Source organism: Lepisosteus oculatus, chromosome 23 (genome assembly GCF_040954835.1).
Source record: "Lepisosteus oculatus isolate fLepOcu1 chromosome 23, fLepOcu1.hap2, whole genome shotgun sequence".
Taxonomy (NCBI): domain Eukaryota; kingdom Metazoa; phylum Chordata; class Actinopteri; order Semionotiformes; family Lepisosteidae; genus Lepisosteus; species Lepisosteus oculatus.
The window spans coordinates 1,283,184-1,300,484 of record NC_090718.1 but is presented as its reverse complement, the minus strand read 5'-3'; the positions used below and the strand labels follow the sequence as shown (position 1 = coordinate 1,300,484).

The 17,301-nt window shown below is 46.9% G+C and overlaps 1 protein-coding gene across 4 annotated transcripts; it reads right to left on the bottom strand.

The window, feature by feature from the left end:
- Window positions 1-1,057: 1,057 nt before the first annotated feature.
- Window positions 1,058-16,985, bottom strand: LOC138224602 (CD209 antigen-like protein E). 4 transcript variants are annotated; one of them, XM_069182549.1, is made up of 9 exons: window positions 16,591-16,985; window positions 15,609-15,892; window positions 13,618-13,704; window positions 10,200-10,358; window positions 8,123-8,271; window positions 6,958-7,070; window positions 5,025-5,736; window positions 2,403-4,858; window positions 1,058-2,232 (listed from the first exon to the last, which is right to left on the bottom strand). In XM_069182549.1, exons 2-7 carry the CDS (start codon window positions 15,709-15,711, stop codon window positions 5,589-5,591), a joined length of 759 nt encoding a protein of 252 aa, XP_069038650.1. In that variant the 5' UTR covers window positions 15,712-15,892; window positions 16,591-16,985; the 3' UTR covers window positions 1,058-2,232; window positions 2,403-4,858; window positions 5,025-5,588. The 4 variants fall into 4 exon arrangements, with proteins under 4 accessions (XP_069038650.1, XP_069038649.1, XP_069038652.1 ...); XM_069182548.1 differs by lacking the exons at window positions 13,618-13,704; window positions 15,609-15,892; window positions 16,591-16,985 and adding exons at window positions 11,883-11,972; window positions 12,770-13,401; XM_069182551.1 differs by lacking the exons at window positions 13,618-13,704; window positions 15,609-15,892; window positions 16,591-16,985 and adding an exon at window positions 12,770-13,401.
- Between the last annotated feature and the right edge of the window lie 316 nt (window positions 16,986-17,301).

Sequence of the window (17,301 nt, the reverse complement as noted above, 5' to 3'; positions counted from 1 at the left end):
GTTTCTGCTTCAAGGCTGATAATTCCCAGTGATCTCAGATCATCACAGGAATCCTGAGTGTCTTCAGCTCCTCCTCCCCAACCCCACTACTAACCCCACTCCTCACTCTTCTACATGTGATCATCATCCCAGCTCAGAGGAGGAGCTGAAGACAGTAGAGCCCCTGTCCTACTCCAGCAGTGTTGAGATATGATTTGTATTTATTACCAAGATACAACTGTGGCCACCTTCCTTACTGGGGAGAACTGTCATCTTGATCAATTTTGAACTTAATTCTGTTCAAAAAAAGTTCAAGAGCTTTGATTTCAATTAATTTTGTCCAGAACTATGTAATACTTTTTGGTTGCTCTCCTTGAATACTTCTGCTTGATGTAAAAACAGATTTCAGTCTCCAGGTGTCCTCAGTGCTGTATGAGGTTCTAGAATACCTGCAGGCTGTGTGACTGAAGGGAACTACAGTAAACGCTCAGTTTAACAGACACAATCTGCTGAAGGGAACTCTGTCTGTGAAACTGTCAACACTGGACTTTCCATGCGATAACAATAGGCAAATTGCTAACAATAGGCGTTATTGTTTTGTATGCTGTAGTACATTTTCAACACATGACATCAACAGCTTGTCTGTTATCATAAAAATACAAAGGAATGAGTTTCTTTGACTACTGATCTCAATTGTTGAAAAGAAGTCAAAAGAGCCAGAGAGTTTGTGAAGATGGAGGAGAGTTGGAGCTGCGCTGAATCCTGCAGTGATCTGGAGCTGCTGTGATCCTGCACAGTGTTCAGAGGGGCTGTCAGTCCTGCCTGTTGCACAGGACTCTGCTTCACTGTGAAAGGTGTTGCAGTGAGACAGTGTGACTCCATCTGTGTGTATTGAGCAGCTCGGAGTTTGACAGTATGATGGAATGAGACTTGAATTATACATGTGGACAATCAGGCTTCACCTTTCCACTGTTCTCCATGAGAATCTCACCCCTCACAAGGCACAGAGCTCATGTCAGAAGTTCCCCTGAAACTCGATATAATGACTAGCAGAGAGCTCTCTCATCACCACGAAGACCACAGTTTCCCCCACAGACACTGGAAATAAAACCCAAGAGCATGGAAGAGGTGTTCACAACCTGGTGTTTAATTAAAGAACATAAACAAGATAAAAACAAGTGACTAAAACTTTGCTCATGTGTTTTATTATGTTAAAACAGGACATCAGTGTAGTGAATTATCAGAATGAAGGAGTGAAGGAACAGTCAGCTGATATCGGTGTCCATTCCTGAGGCTGGTACAGATTCTCCAGAGGCCGTCCCTGAGAAAATACCCACAGCAGTGTAGGAGCAGCTCAGACAGAGGGATCAAAGAGCACAACACAGTTTATTACAACAGAGATCATCTCCTTTAAACAGAACAGCTGACAACACTATTCCACATCACGATAGCAGTTATAAGATTGAATAGAGAGACAATACAAACATAACACACAGCAAACTGAAGAGATCCAGCAGAGACTGGTGTAAGATCTGTACAGCTATATGTGTATATATAGAGCAACATATATTCAACATATATTTAAAACATTATGTCTCTGAACATGAATATTCAATGATGTTTCCGGAAACATTAACATGTAAATTATGATGTTCAGGCAATTCTTCTAAAATAAAGATTAAACTACAATCTGTATTCTCTCAATATCTTTTCTATGGCTTCCAAAATAAAATTTTAATAATGTAACAACTAAATTTTCATGTCAGACAAATCAACATGGAATCTGTGTCTGTATTCTATATCTCTCATGGACACAGTATAGAGCTACAGAGGAGAGAGGCTGGTACTAAACAAGCTGGTTACTGGTTTAACTGGACCAAACAAACACCTTTTCCCAGCTCTTCATCTGCTGCTGATATAAAACATCTGGATCATCTACAGACACACACTGACCCCTCCAGGACTGGAAAGCCCTGCTGCAGACACACACTGACCCCTCCAGGACCAGGACTGGACAGCCCTGCTGCAGACACACACTGACCCCTCCAGGACCAGGACTGGACAGCCCTGCTGCAGACGCACACTGACCCCTCCAGGTCCAGGACTGGACAGCCCTGCTGCAGACACACTGACCCCTCCAGGACCAGGACTGGACAGCCCTGCTGCAGACACACACTGGACCCGGACTGGACACCCCTGCTGCAGACACACTGACCCCTCCAGCACTGGACACCTCTTGCTTATTTTATTGCCCTAGAGGGGAAAGTGTTTTTGCAGGCTGGTAAAAGACACAACACAATACACAGCACATTTAACACAACAAGATCCTATTGATAAAATATACGATGAGAATAAATATATAAAGTAAAATCTCCCCACAGTTCTCACAGCTTCTGTTAAAGAGGAGCTCTTGTCCTGCCTACCTCCTTCCTCAGGGCTGTGGAGTGGACAGTGGACTGTCCAGCTGGTCCTCATGATCCTCACAGCTCAGGGACTCAGCCTTTGGAAAGGTCTGAGCTTCAGTCTTGTTTCTCCAGGAACAGGTAGAAGACGCGCTCTGACACACGAGGGTCTCACCATCATCGTCTTCATCATCATCTTCATCTGCACGAAGGTTCACGATCACTGAGGCTCAACGTGTCTGAAATAAAGTTTCCACAGTAACTCGTGTAACGTAGCGCCGTGATCTCATGTGTTCAGACGAACAAAATACGAGACAAACAGCAACAGTTTACAGCTACAGCACTAAAAGCCACCTTTGATTTTTCACAAAGAAAGGCGCCACCGATTAAATGTTACTTCTGGCTAAAAAATAAATTTTTTCTGTTTCTTAGACGTACAGGAACAACAACACATTTAAAATTCCCGCCCCTCTCATAATACTCGGCGTTTATTGGGCAACTGGACCAAGTCTCATCTATATTTGGGAAATTTTACTCACCAATCGCAACATCGCTGGGCTCAATCCAGGGATCTGATTGGCTGTGGATCTTCTTATTCATAAACAGAGAGTACAGACCCCAGTCACATGATCGGGGTGTTTAATACACACCAGACCCTCACTACTGCACTGTAAACCAGCCCTCCATAGACTCGTGTATCACCACCGCCACCGGCGGACAGTTATCGGAATCGACACCCCCTGCTGTAGCCCGATCAATAGGCTTCATTTTATTGTTATTTTACTTCGAATTCACTGACACTGCGTGCTTTCTTACGTTTTCACTTTAATATCCAAAGACATCCTGAAGTCCACATATTCAAACGTAAATTGTATTTTTGAAGGACGAGTCACAATAATGACAGTTTTCCAGACTCCAGACACCTAAACACATTAATAACATGCTTTATAATAGAATTAACCAAACAATTTAAGACCGTTTAAAATAAAGGTCCATATTTAAAGATGTAGTAAATGTAGTTAATTTAATATCCAGAGTAACCGCCAATATCGAAATATCCCATTTTAAAACGATCGTATAGCGAGTTGCAATCAGTTATGATTCAGAATTATAGTCGTCATGTGTCCTTTTCCAGAGCCAGGATCTTCCCTGTGTGGTGGTGCAGTGGGACAGTGCCTCTAGTGGTCATGTACAATACTGCAGCCTGGAGCCCTGTGACTGGACAGCTGACCCACAGGGGCTCAGGAGAGGGAGTCGGGCCTGAAGCAGAGAGCCAGCAGTGTGCTGGAGCCCAGCCTGTCTGAGAGGGAGGAGACAGGAGCCCTGGAGGTGAGTGAGGACCCTGAGCTCAGGGCTGTGGAGGGGCTGGCCTGTCCCAGGTCAGGGTCAGCAGGGGGAGAGGAAGGAGTCTGCTGGGAGCCCAGGGTCTCCAGTGCAGTGGGGAGCTCAGAGCCCAGTGTCTAGAAGTGGTTTGGGAGTATCTCTGTGTCCCAGAGAGGAGGGTGGACAGTGGTGCCCCAGAGGCCCAGTGGGGTCCTGCCCAGCACCCCTGGAGAAGGAGAGGAAGGACTGTCTGCAGAGGCCAGAGCTGCCAGTCCAGCAGAGGGCATCCCAGAGGCTTCTCCTGGCCAAGCAGAGGGGGCTCAGCCTCCCCAGGGAAGAGCCGCTGGCTGGGTCTCTAGAGGGAGGAGGAGCTGTTGACCTCCCTGCTGCTTCTCCACTCGTCCCCAGGGCAGCTGTCCTGTTAGTATCCAGCAGCACCAGTGCTGCTCCTGAGCCCCTCATTCTGCCTCTCTGGCTGTTCCTGAACACTCCCTGTGTGGCTGTTTGCTGACAATGATGCCTGTGGAGCTTTAAACTAAACTGCCCTGTGTCCCTGCCTGCTTCAGCTCATCCTCCCCATTCCCATCAGCAGGGCTGCCTCTCAGTGTCACTGTGTTCATTCTGACTTCCCACTGCTTCACTGACTGGGTTTCTCCTGGGCCAGTCTGGCCTGGACCTGTGTCTTCTACCCCTTTACACCCTGTGATCTCTGGCTCAAGACTGTCAGGCCTGGGGGCTGGGGGGCCGATTCTCATCAGCAGGGAAAGAGCCCATCAGCCCAAGAGACACAGGAGCCCCTGAGACAGAACAGAGTCTGAGAGCAACAACCTCTACTGCTGTGTGAACTGAGTGATGAAAATAAACCCCAGAATGATCAGTGCCACTATCCAGACTTGTGTGTCATTATTCACTTCTCATTTGTTTCTATAGTTGTTCTCTGACCAGCTGTTCACAGGTCCTGCACTGACCAGACAGCAGGTCAGTCAGTATGTCAGCTGGAGCCTCAGTGGACGCTGGGACTACAGGTCACTATTCAGCACAGAAGAAAAGGCAACAATTCAACTGAAAGATGCAGTTAAGGTTCTGTGTTCCACAAGGCTGGTTATGAACATTAGTAATATCTCAACTCTCCTTTCAGTCTGGTAACCTGAATCCTGTGTGTGAGGAGGCTGGACCCTGCTGGTCCCCTGTGTGTGAGGAGAGTGTCCATGTCCCCCTGTGACCTGAAACACTGCCCAGGCTGTAGAGCTCCACTCCAGCTCTGTGCAAGGGGCTGAGTCCTGTCTTTCAGCTGAACCTGGCTGGACAGACGAGTCCCACACTGGTGCTGGACACAGCTCTGTGAAACTCCCTGGCTGAAGACGACCAAGCTCCCTTTATCCATTAATACTGACTGAACTGATCCTCACTCCATTAACACTGACTGAACTGATCCTCACTCCATTAACACTGACTGAACTGATCCTCACTCCATTAATACTGACTAAACTGATCCTCAATCCATTAACACTGACAGTCCAGAGGAGACAACAGACACACAGAGTCCCCCTGGACACAGCAAGACACAGCCCAGACATCTTCACACAGGCTGGATTGTCTCAAATACAAAATATGAACAATATAATCTGTAAAATACACAACAGAAATTTTACCTTTGAGAAATAAACAAAACAAAAATAATTTCAAAATACAAAAATGCAACAAATTTTAAAAAGTTGGAATAAAATCCCCATGTTGCTGTCTGTCTGTGTCCCCTGCCTGGAGGACAGAAGGAGAGACAGAGTGAGGACCAGTGGAGAGACAAGAGACCAGGATCGTCTCCAGGAATCGGCAGAGGAGCCCCAGCAGACACACTGTCTCTCTCTCTCAGGTCTCTCCTCCTCCTCAGGACAGAGAGGGGGGCGGCCAGACTCTCACAGCATCCCCCTCACAGATCCAGCAGTGAGTCTCTTCACATTTTCGTGGATATACAGTTTTCCAATCCAGACTCCAATATCCACAGTTCCCAGAGTAACCTGAACCAGCTGTGACCCTGTGAGAGAGAAGGAGATCAGAGTCACTGAGCCAGTCTGCTCACCTCAACACACCAGCACCTCTCTCTCCAGCTCCCTCTGCTGTCTCAGAGAAGACCTCCTGTGAAAACTGTCCTGTTATTCCTCACATTGCTGTTGACACATAGGAGCTCATGTTAACTTTTCTCTTTGATCAATAAGATTTACTCAGCAAGTTACAGTTTCTTACAAGTTAGATCATATTTACTTGTCTGTTTGACTTACTTCCTGCCACACAGTTAGAGACTCTGAAAACACAGTCAGTGGACCTGAGACACAACACAGTCAGAGCAGTGATTCCACCACAGTACCAATAAAACACCAGCAGTGCAGTACAGGTCAGTGGGACTGATCACTGCAGGGGCTCAGTTTGTTCTCATTCTGAGCACTTTAGAGCTGCTTCTTCCTTCAGGCCCCCTGAATTACTCACTGACTGTGGGAGATTCTGCTCCTGAATAAAAAGTCCCTTTGCTTTGTGAATTAGGATTGTCAACCTGTTTCAGACCATCTGTCTGTAGGGAAAACAGAGTGAATTTCACTACTCAGAGAAGAGACTCAGAGCTGCAGACAGACAGGCTGTGAGTGAGAAGAGAGCAGTCAGACAGTATCTGACTTCAGTGGAGACATGATCTTAAACTTGTGATGTTGTGAGACGTGTGCCTGAGGTTTCTCTCTCATGTCTCCTGCAGGAGTGTATGTGAATCACAGGTGAGTCTAGGCTGTTATGTCTCTGAGATTATTTCCAGAAGACAAAGTGCTGGAGAGTCTCTCGATGGGGTTGAAGTGACACAGCTGGGAGGAGCTACAGCTGTGATGTTCAGGAGACTCTTGTCTGCAGAGACCTGGACTGAAACGTGTGGCTGAAGTCCAGTCCTCCTGCATGACAACACTGAGAGAGAATTTCTGACATGCGATGTTCTAGCTTTTCCTAAAAATTGCATTTTTTTACTCTTATTGTGAAATACACTGGGGTCTGTAATCTGTTTTAATGGCATAATTGGAACGTCATCATCTCTGGCTGTGTATTCTGACTCAGTGCTGTGGATTAACGTTCTGTAAGAATCCACATTCTATTTTTCCAGTATCTAAACCATGTTTCATCATTAATAGTGACCCAGTGTCACCCTTGAAACTGCTTATGTACCATCTAGTATCAAGTGGGCTTGACAAACACACAACACACACACAACACACACACTTACACTTTACTGTCCAGGACTGTTCCATCAACCCATCTCCACTCAGATCCCCAGTCCTTCCTGCTCAGACCAATCCAGTAGATAGTGTTGTCCTTTACTAGATGTCCCAGGAGCTCCTGCAGAGACACACAGAGCAGGTCAGCTCACCCTGGACACCAGCACCAGTCCAGCTGGACTCCAGGTCAGCTCACCCTGGACACCAGCACCAGTCCAGCTGGACTCTGGGTCAGCTCACCCTGGACACCCACACTCAGTCCAGCTGCCTGAACACCTGAACCTGAACACATCTTCCTACTCCTCACAAAAGAGAACAGACTCACAGTGAACACATACAGAGTGACCTCAGCTCACATATCCAGCCTCATTAGCTGGATTCAGAGACAATCAGAACGTGTGTTTCCCATCATCACTGAGAGTCAAGACCAGGTTAGACGTCTTTACTAGAGACGTTTCATTTCTACTGTTCCAGACAGTAACCATCAAGGGCAGTTTGGGATGTATAAACATCTCTTCATTACAGTACCTCAGCCATTTCTTGATTAATAATTCAACTCCATCAGTTCCTCTTCTAACCAGATATTTTCTCTCTCTGTGTCTGAGTTTCCTTGGAAACGTGCAGCTCTGAGCAGGAAACAGCTGTTTTTCCTGAGAGTTAAACGTCCCGCTGATGGGGCTTGTCTGGGTAGCTGGTTCCACACTGTCACAGCCCTTCATGCCAGTGAGAGCAGCAGGAAAGGAGGTTGTGGGTCTGGTGTCAGCTGGGCAGTGTGTCTCCTGGGACAGGGCTGGTCTGAGATCAGAAACTGTATCTGAGCACACAGTGGGCATGATCTCACTGTGCCTGGTGTTGGGCAGCACTGCCTGTGAGCTGTAGAGCAGAGATCCATCCCCACACTCTCATCTCTCACACTGCTGCTCACTCTGCTCTGTTCACACACAGGCTGTACAGGGGAAACAGTCACTGCTTTTCAAACTCTGAAGGTGAGGACACTGATGAAGGGCTCATAAGGGGACTGATGAGGAACGTTTATTTGAGAGGAATAATGAAGAGATTATAATTTTATTTGAAATATTAAGTCGCTCCTTGTATTCTTGAATGGCTTTTCAGTGGAGTGTTTTAAAAAGTCTGTCTCACTCAGAGTGACAGCAGTGAATCTCTTGTTCTCACCAGTTCACTCTTGTCATTAATCACCAGCAGCTGAGCTCCCACTGACGAGCAGGACTGATTCGCAGACTTCCAGGATCTCTGGTCTGTAGAGACGTAGTAACATCTTCCACTGTCTCCCCCCTTCCATCCCTCTGGACAGCACTGCTGCTCTGTACAGACAGACACACAGGAATCACCTGGATTAATACTGACTGAGCCTCAGGGACTCCTCAGGACTCTCCTCTGTACAGACAGACACACAGGAATCACCTGGATTAATACTGACTGAGCCTCAGGGATTCCTCAGGACTCTCCTCTGTACAGACAGACACACAGGAATCACCTGGATTAATACTGACTGAGCCTCAGGGATTCCTCAGGACTCTCCTCTGTACAGACTCTCTCAGTTCAGTTCAGTGACACTCAACCACTGAGCTCCTGTACTGTTTCTCCGGGAGTCCTGCAGCACTGAGACTCACACTGACAGACGGGTCAGTAGTGAGTCTCCACCTGATCGTCACTGACTGTGTAGAGAACAGCCCTGAGGCTCTTATCCTCATGTCTGAGAGTCTGTCTGTCTTCTCAAACACGTCTCTTACCAACAGCAGCAGCTCCAGCTCCTGCTGAGACCTGGAGTCAGGCTGCAGTCTGTCTCAGGAGAGTCCTGCACCAGCTGAGACTGGGGTTTCTACACCCTCGTCATGTGATCTTACCTTCCCAGGAGTCACAGCTCTCGCCACACACTGCAGTAGAGTCACTTCCTTTACCTTCACAATCACAGTGTAGAACATCAACATGACAGGACTGTTCTGTGTCTCAGTTACACACATGAGGTGAGAATTCTGTCTCCATCACTACCAGTGTATGAGACAGCGCCCCCTGTGTGCTGGTGGAAGAGGTGCCCTGATGTGTGCAGATGTGCACAGGTGTGTACAGATGTTACAGGTGTGTACAGGTGTGTACAGAGGGCTCTGTAGGCTGGAGCAGAGCACTGTAACTCACTGTCACTGAAGCTCACATGTAGAGTTAAAAGGACAGACATTTTCTACAGCCAGCAGACACAACCCCTCACACTCACTACACCACAGGACTCTCAGGGCTGATCACACACTAAACCATCAGTCTCCACACTCAGTCTCCTCTCCTGTAGTCCTACAGAGCACAGCTGGGCTCCTCACAGACAGAACAGCTGCCAGTTCACCAGCTACAGCTCATTGTGTCCAGAAATCAAGACCATTATTATAAAAAAACACCTGTTTCCAAAAGCATCATCAAGAACTGAGCTCAGATATCACTGCTGCTGCTTTCTGAAAGATCTCAACACAGTTCTGGGTCAGAGGAGTCACTAGTCCAGCTGTCCTGATGGTTATAAATTCTCGACATGTTCATGTAGAAACAGAAAGGGAGAGAGCTCTTGCTGTCACCCTCTCACTCCTCTGACAGACCAGACCCCTCCCTGCTCACAGTCCTGCTGAAGACCCGTCTGCTCTGTCAGTGCAGCTCCAGACCAACCTGAAGACCAGCTCTGTCCAAGAAACAGGTCTTCTCTCTCCTCTCTGCTGCTGTTTCACCCTGCAGACCTGTCACTCCTACACACACTCAACTCTCACTCCCACACACACTCAACTCTCACTCCTACACACACACACTTCACTCTCACTCCCACACACACTCAACTCTCACTCCTACATTCACACTCAACTCTCACTCCTACACACACACTCAACTCTCACTCCCACACACACACTCAACTCTCACTCCTACACACACACACTCAACTCTCACTCCCACACACACTCAACTCTCACTCCTACACACACACACACTCAACTCTCACTCCCACACACACTCAACTCTCACTCCTACACACACACACACACACTCAACTCTCACTCCCACACACACTCAACTCTCACTCCTACACACACACACACTTCACTCTCACTCCCACACACACACTCAACTCTCACTCCTACACACACTCAACTCTCACTTCCACACACACACTCAATTCTCACTCCCACACACACACTCAACACACACACACACTCTCACTCCCACACACACACTCAACTCTCACTCCCACACACACACTTACTTGTCTTTCCAGTAGATGGGTCCACACAGACCTTCTCCAGCTGTTTCCTGTATCTCTCAGCTTCACTCCTGTGTTTCTCAGATTTATTCTGGTTTCCCTCCAGCTCCGACTTCATCTTCTCCAGTCTTCTCTCCCAGTCTGAGCTGTTCTGTTTCCACACTGCAGGTCACAGCCCCAGAACACACAACATCATTTAATTAACAAGATTCATCTGTCTGCCTGTCATCTGTATATCAGCTGTCCGTCTCTGTCTGCCTGATCTATCAATCACAGGAATGATCCACTTCAGTAGTATTATCATCTCCTGGTCTGTGCATCTCTGATCTTTATTATTTAATTAAACTAATGATTTACAATTAATATCATGAGTATTTCAGTGCTAGTTGAGAAAGGGTGTGTGTCTGGATGAGGACAGATAAGAGCACAGCGATCCACACAGGAAGCAGGAGCTACAGCAGACAGCTCTCCTGGGGGACTGGGAGCTGCAGGAAGCTCCGCCTGAGAGGACCTGTGTGTTCCTGCAGAGTCTTCTGTCCTCATCCAGACAGCCTGGGCACAGCCTGCTGGGATGTGTACAGAGAGTGGGGCTGAAACCCAGGGAGGTTGTAATGAGGGTTTACAGCTCACTGGTGAACCCCCTGTAGGACACTGTGCTCAGCTCTGGTCAGCACACTGGTGAACCCCCTGTAGGACACTGTGCTCAGCTCTGGTCAGCACACTGGGGAAACCCCCTATAAGACACTGTGCTCAGCTATGGTCAGCACACTGCTGGAAGGACACAACAGCCTCAGCAGGAGCTCAAGGAAGAGGAGAGAGACTGATTCCTGCTCTCAGGTGTTGCTCTGTGCAGACAGGACTATCCAGAGCCCTGAGACCTGCTGGTAATTCAAGATCATGAACACAGATTCAACACGTGAACAATTTAAATTAAATCATTGTATTGAATATTGAATTGTAACTCTCTGTAAACATTATTTTAATTATACTGTATTATATGACATCATTTCTGAATGAGGACATTCCCAACACACTAGGGTCTGTAATTACATACATACTGTAGATAGATCAGTTATAATCCTGTTCGTACATATATTCTCACTCTCATTAATAATACTATATGTTTCTCAACATTTTCTGTGTTTTTATAGTGTGTTTGTACCTCTATTCTCTATAATCATGAGTCTTGTTCACTGCTATTTTCTGTTTTACCTTCTGAAGACAAAACCACAACCTTCCCCACAGAGAAGCTCTGAATGACCAGAGGAACATCACCATGGCAACAGAGCTCAAATACAGAAACCTCAACACTTCACACTGCTACAGCCCTTCAGGAAACACAACTGTGGTGTTAAAAATACTTTGAGAAATTAAACACTTCACTGGCTTTGTGCAATTAGGACTTTCAGGTCATGTGACTTGTAGTCTCTTCCTGTCTCAGGCAGTAAGAGAACAGCTTGAGCCCAGCAGCTCACAGCCTGAAGCCACAGTCCTGAACAGCAGATATCCAGAGGCTGATCAGAGCCCAGAATATCTGGTATTGCTTCACAGACACATATAAAAGAGAAGGGTGACTGTGTGTAGCCACTCTTGCTGCTCAGACATCAAAGCCATTTGATCACTGTAAGATTAGACACAGATTCACACAGGTCCATATGAAATGACAGGAGCGACTATCAGACTTACAGACTGTCCCCAGGGCAATGACTGTGACCAGTAAGACACACACTGTGACTCCCAGGCTGATGGACACACAGCTCCTACTCCTGGACTGTCCTGGCCAGGGAGAGAGGGAGACAGGTGAATTCTCCCCACGGACTGGACACAGCAGGACTCTGAGTGGCCGGGGAAGTGGAGCTCAAGCAGACACCCTGACTGGAGCTGCAGGGTGTCACTGGGACTGACTGTGGAGGAGGGGTGTGAGCAGCTGAAGGCTCAGAGTGAGACACTTCAGGAGGGGGACTGACAGAGGCGTCTCCTCACACCAGAGCTGTGAAGAGGTCATGTGACTGAACTCTCACACTCTGACAGGGGCGGCCAGTAAGACTGACCACTGAGGAGTGAAAATACACCGTAGTCAGAGTGAAGACCAACTGGTGCAGACTGACTGACTGAGAGAGATCACAAAGAGAGTCAGATAGAAACAGCCAAGGAGACCAGGAAACACAAAGAATAAAATGTCAGACATGAACAGATCAGATATAAAGGTGAAATAGTGCAGCAGAGCAGACACACACTGTCAGTATGCAGGTGTGTTGACCTTTCACTGTGTCAGTTAGCTGATCAGGTCTTTCATTCTGTCTTGTTGTGTATCAGTGAGTCACTGTCAGAGTCACAGACAGATGACAGTAAGTCAGAGTTTGTCAGTGTGTTACAGAACCAGTGTATCAGAGTATAACTGTGTGAGTGTATCAGTGTATCAGAGTGCTACTGTGCTACTGTCTCAGTATCTCAGTATATGAGTGTCTCAGTGTCTTGGTCTCTCAGTGTCTCAGTGTCTCAGTGTCTCAGTCTCTCAGTGTCTCAGTGTCTCTCAGTCTCTCAGTGTCTCAGTGCATCAGCTCTGTACTCACTGGTCTGCTCTCCTCCTGGCTCTCTCTCTGCTCTCCTGGTCACAGTCTCGTACACGTCCTGTGCTGGTTTCTGTAGCCCAGTGTAAACGCTGTCTGTGTCCATAGTTCTGACTGTATTAGCAGGGTCCAGTGAGACGTTTGGACACTGAGTCACACTGAGTCTCTGCCAGGTCAGAGTGACACTAAAGCACTGGACAGCAAACAGGAACTCAGAAACCCCTCCTCCTCCTCTCCTTCTTGCTCATTCTCTCTCTCTCTAACCCTCTGAGACAGAGGAACATCTCCAGACACACTAGACTGAGAGGGAGAGGGAGAAGGACAGAGAGACACCATCACACTCACAGAGGCACAGAGTGAGAGAGGCAGAGAGACAGCAGGAGAAAGACAGTGTCTGGCCACTCTCCCAGTGCAGCGTCAGTGTCCTGTACTGCCCAGCAGCACAACCTGTCTCTCTGGACTCTGTCCAGCCCAGTAGCAGGAGGTGTGTTCCCAGTGTGTTCCTGGATAGTGTCTGTGAGGCTGACAGTCAGATCCAGTCCCGACTCCAGCAGGGAGCTGTGTCAGCATGCGCAGGAACAAGAGACACCTGAGACTCCACAGCCAAAACGTTGTGTTTCTTCTCTTCTCTTTCAGCAGGAAATAACCTTTACCTGTTCCTCTGCAGCCTGCAAACACTGTGATCAGCTGTAAGTCTCAGGCCAGGCTGCCTGCACACTGACAGTCACACTAAGAGAGAGTGAGCACCAGTGGTAAGAGTCTCTTGTTCTTGAAGAGATGAGAATGAAGAAGGTGACTCTCAAACACACTCTTTTCCCTGTAAGAAGGACATGATGGACTGTTAGACTTACAGATCCCCACGACAGCGACTGCAGCCAGCAAGACGCACACTGTGACTCCCAGAGCAATGAGCAGACCCCTCCTGCACCTGGGCTGGGCTGAGACACAGAGAGAGAGACGGGTTAATGTAGAAACTCTGACCGCCTGGCACACAGCTGGGGAGGGTGAGGAGGAGACACAGCTCCCGTCCTGCGCTGTGGTCCGAGTGGGGTCAGACTTCACATGAACGATAGCTCTGGGCAGTGAGAGAGAAAATACTGCAGAAAACCAAACCACAAGACAATAAACAGGAAACTACAGTCTTGTCAGATTTCTATAGAAGAAGGGTTACAAACAGATATATGATTTAAAAGTATTTATGTGCAGTCACATTTATTTGTCTCTATAAAAATTTGTGCAATGTAATTAAGAAACTACTGGTTGTGCACAAGTTTAAGGCATCTTAGACACACTGAGGAGTTACAGGATATGTCTGTTCTGAGCATCTTCACTTAGAGACTCCACAGGTTTCTTACTGTATAAAACACATCCACACAGAAGAACAGTGAGAAAGGAGAGCAGTTCAGTAGTTAGGAGCTCACTGATCCAGGAGCTCACCCAGCTGTGTCCTGAGAGAAGCCAGGGTATCGGCTTCAACACCACAGCAGGACAGCTCATCCCAGACTCCCACAGCTGCTCTGGAGTCAGAAGAGCTTCGACTGTTAATAATACAGCTGAGTTTGGGAGGGAAGAAACCCAGCTTGGAATGTGCAGTCAAACACCTGATCACATCTCAAGGTCACCTGCACACGAGCTGCCAGTGTTAAGTGTGAGTAGCTCAACCATCAAACCCACAAATAAGATCTCATGGACTCTGTGTCAGGTGTTCCTCACCAGAGACCACTTTCTGGACTGGGAAATACAGATCTGCCAGGACTAACTGTTTAAATTCAGTGGAATCTTCTTGTGAAGATGTCAGACATCTCTACAATATGACCTGATCGCTCACTACAGTAACAGGCTATCATTCCTGCTTTTTCAGGAAATGACATCATGGAGAATTAGAGCACAGATTAGCAGAGGTGAGGGAGATCTGGACTGTTGTCCGGCCTCCTAAACTTTCATGAAAACTCAAATTGCGAACTACTTGTAACACATACTGTCATGACATCACAGTTCATAACTAATGCTAAAGAACCAAAACCCTTTACAATATCTCAGTGTTCCAGTGCAGCAAACAGACAGTATCACAATGTTCCAGTGCAGCAGACAGTATCACAGTGTTATAGCATAGCAGATATACAGAATCATAGTTTCCATTGCAGCAGACAGTATCATAGTTTTACAGTGCAGCAGACAGACAGTATCACAGAGTTACAGTGCAGCAGACAGTATCGCAGTTTCCAGTGCAGCAGACAGTATCATAGTGTTACAGTGCAGCAGACAGACAGTATCATAATGTTACAGTGCAGCAGACAGACCGACTCACAGTGTTACAGCATAGCAGATATACAGTATCATAGTGTTACAGTGCAGCAGACAGTATCATAGTGTTACAGTGCAGCAGACAGACAGTATCACAGTGTTCCAGTGCAGCAGACAGACAGTATCACAGTGTTACAGTGTAGCAGATATACAGTATCATAGTGTTACAGTGCAGCAGACAGCATCACAGTGTTCCAGTGCAGCAGACAGTATCATGGTGTAAAAGTCTAGCAGACAGACAGTATCACATTGTTACAGTACAGCAGACAGACAGTATCATAGTGTTCCAGTGCAGCAGACAGACAGTATCACAGTGTTACAATGCAGCAGACAGTATCAAAGTGTTACAGTGTAGCAGACAGACAGTATCACAGTGTTCCAGTGCAGCAGACAGCATCACAGTGTTCCAGTGCAGCAGACAGACAGTATCACAGTGTTACAGTGCAGCAGACAGACAGTATCACAGTGTTACAGTCTAGCAGACAGACGGTATCACAGTGTTCCAGTGTCAGAGGCAGCTGTGGGGGTCTGTACTCACTGTGGGGGGATCCTGGCTGTGCTGGAATAGTGGTGATGGTTGGGCTCCTCTGTCCCTGTATGTTAGTGAATTTGATGTCAGCGTAGGTCACATCTTCAGCCATGGTGTCTCACTGTCTCAGCGTCTTTAAAATGTCTCTTTCTCGTCACGCTGGACTGCCTCTCCGCACAGAGACAGAAGGAAGGGTACTGAACGAGGAAGAGTCAGAAGGAGGAGTTTTCTCAGTTCCTGTTGTTGTGACTCAATGCCCCCTTCTCATTTCAAACCTTTCTGCAGTTCTAATCCTGTAACATACAGTTGGAACATAAAATATCCTCCATTTAAGTTCCATACATTTGATTCTGCATGTTAACATAATAGATTAGGTCTATTTAGACAGATCCAATACTTTTTGAAAATATTTTGCTGCTTCTACAGTGTTTACTAATCCTATTAGTTTGGTATCATGGGCAACCTGACTAGTTTACTAACTGGACCAGAAAGTAGATCACTGACATAAATCAGGAAGACCAGCAGAAAGTCCATCAATTACATCATCCTAATAAGAGAACTGACCTCTCATCTGTGCTCTCTGTTTAATAACCAATTCTCAATCCAAACACAATCCTTTCCTGGAATTTCTAACACCTGGGAAATGAGAATGAATCTTTTATGCTGAACTTTATCAAAAGCCTTCTGAAAATCTAACCAGACCAGATCATCCTCTCTGTGTGTCCATTCCCGATGCTGGCTGTGTGAAGATCTCTAGGAAGTTGCTCAGACAAGTCCTGCCTCTTCTGAATCTGTGCTGACTGGTCCCCAGTATCTGATTTCCACACAGGTGAGCCTCTACTTTACAGAAGAGCCTGTTAAAGTTTTTAGATCTCGATCTTCACCATCAGCTGTTCATTTTGAGAAAATGTCTTCTGACAACCAGCCTCCTCCTCTCATCACTAGACAGGCTGTTCTCTGCTTTACAGACAAGTACAGTCAGTGATCTCACCTGTTGGTGAACTAACTGCAGTCTCAGGGGTGATGTAGAGTTAATCTTCTAGGGTAGCACATCTCTGATAAAACACTGCATGTAAGTGATCACACTGAAATAAAGGTATAACAATCCAGACAGGTTCAGACAGTCAGAGGAGTCCTGTCCCATCGCCAGTGACTCTGACACAGAGCACAGACAACAGGATCTTACTTCTCTTGAAATAAAACATGTTTAAAGGACACAGCCAGCAGAAAAGCACCTCATAGCCCTCAGTGACTCGAGAGTAAGTACTGCTGGTCCTGCTCACTTCCCAGTTTCTAAACAGTGTTACAACCCCAGGCCTGTTTCCTGTGAAGACCCTCTGTGATCTTCTGCACAAGACAGGCTGACGTCTCAGGGACTGGCCTACCCCCCCACTGCTCTGTGAAGACTCACAAGCCAACAAACAGGATATAAATATATTTGTGATACAAAGAAGCAGACAAGTGGACAGTTGAGTAAAGCTGCCTGTCAGTCTAAGAGAGAGCAGCAGAATGACCCACCTGTGTGAAGCAGGGCAGACAGCACTGAGCACCTTCACTCTGGGGTTACTGATGAGCAGTGCAGTCTCAGTATTTCAGAGAAAGAGTAAGAGACAAGTCATAAACACATTGTGAGCAGAACATTCTCAAGTTAAGGGAACAATGTGCAAATTAGATGCAAATTGAAAAACATTGAATGACATCT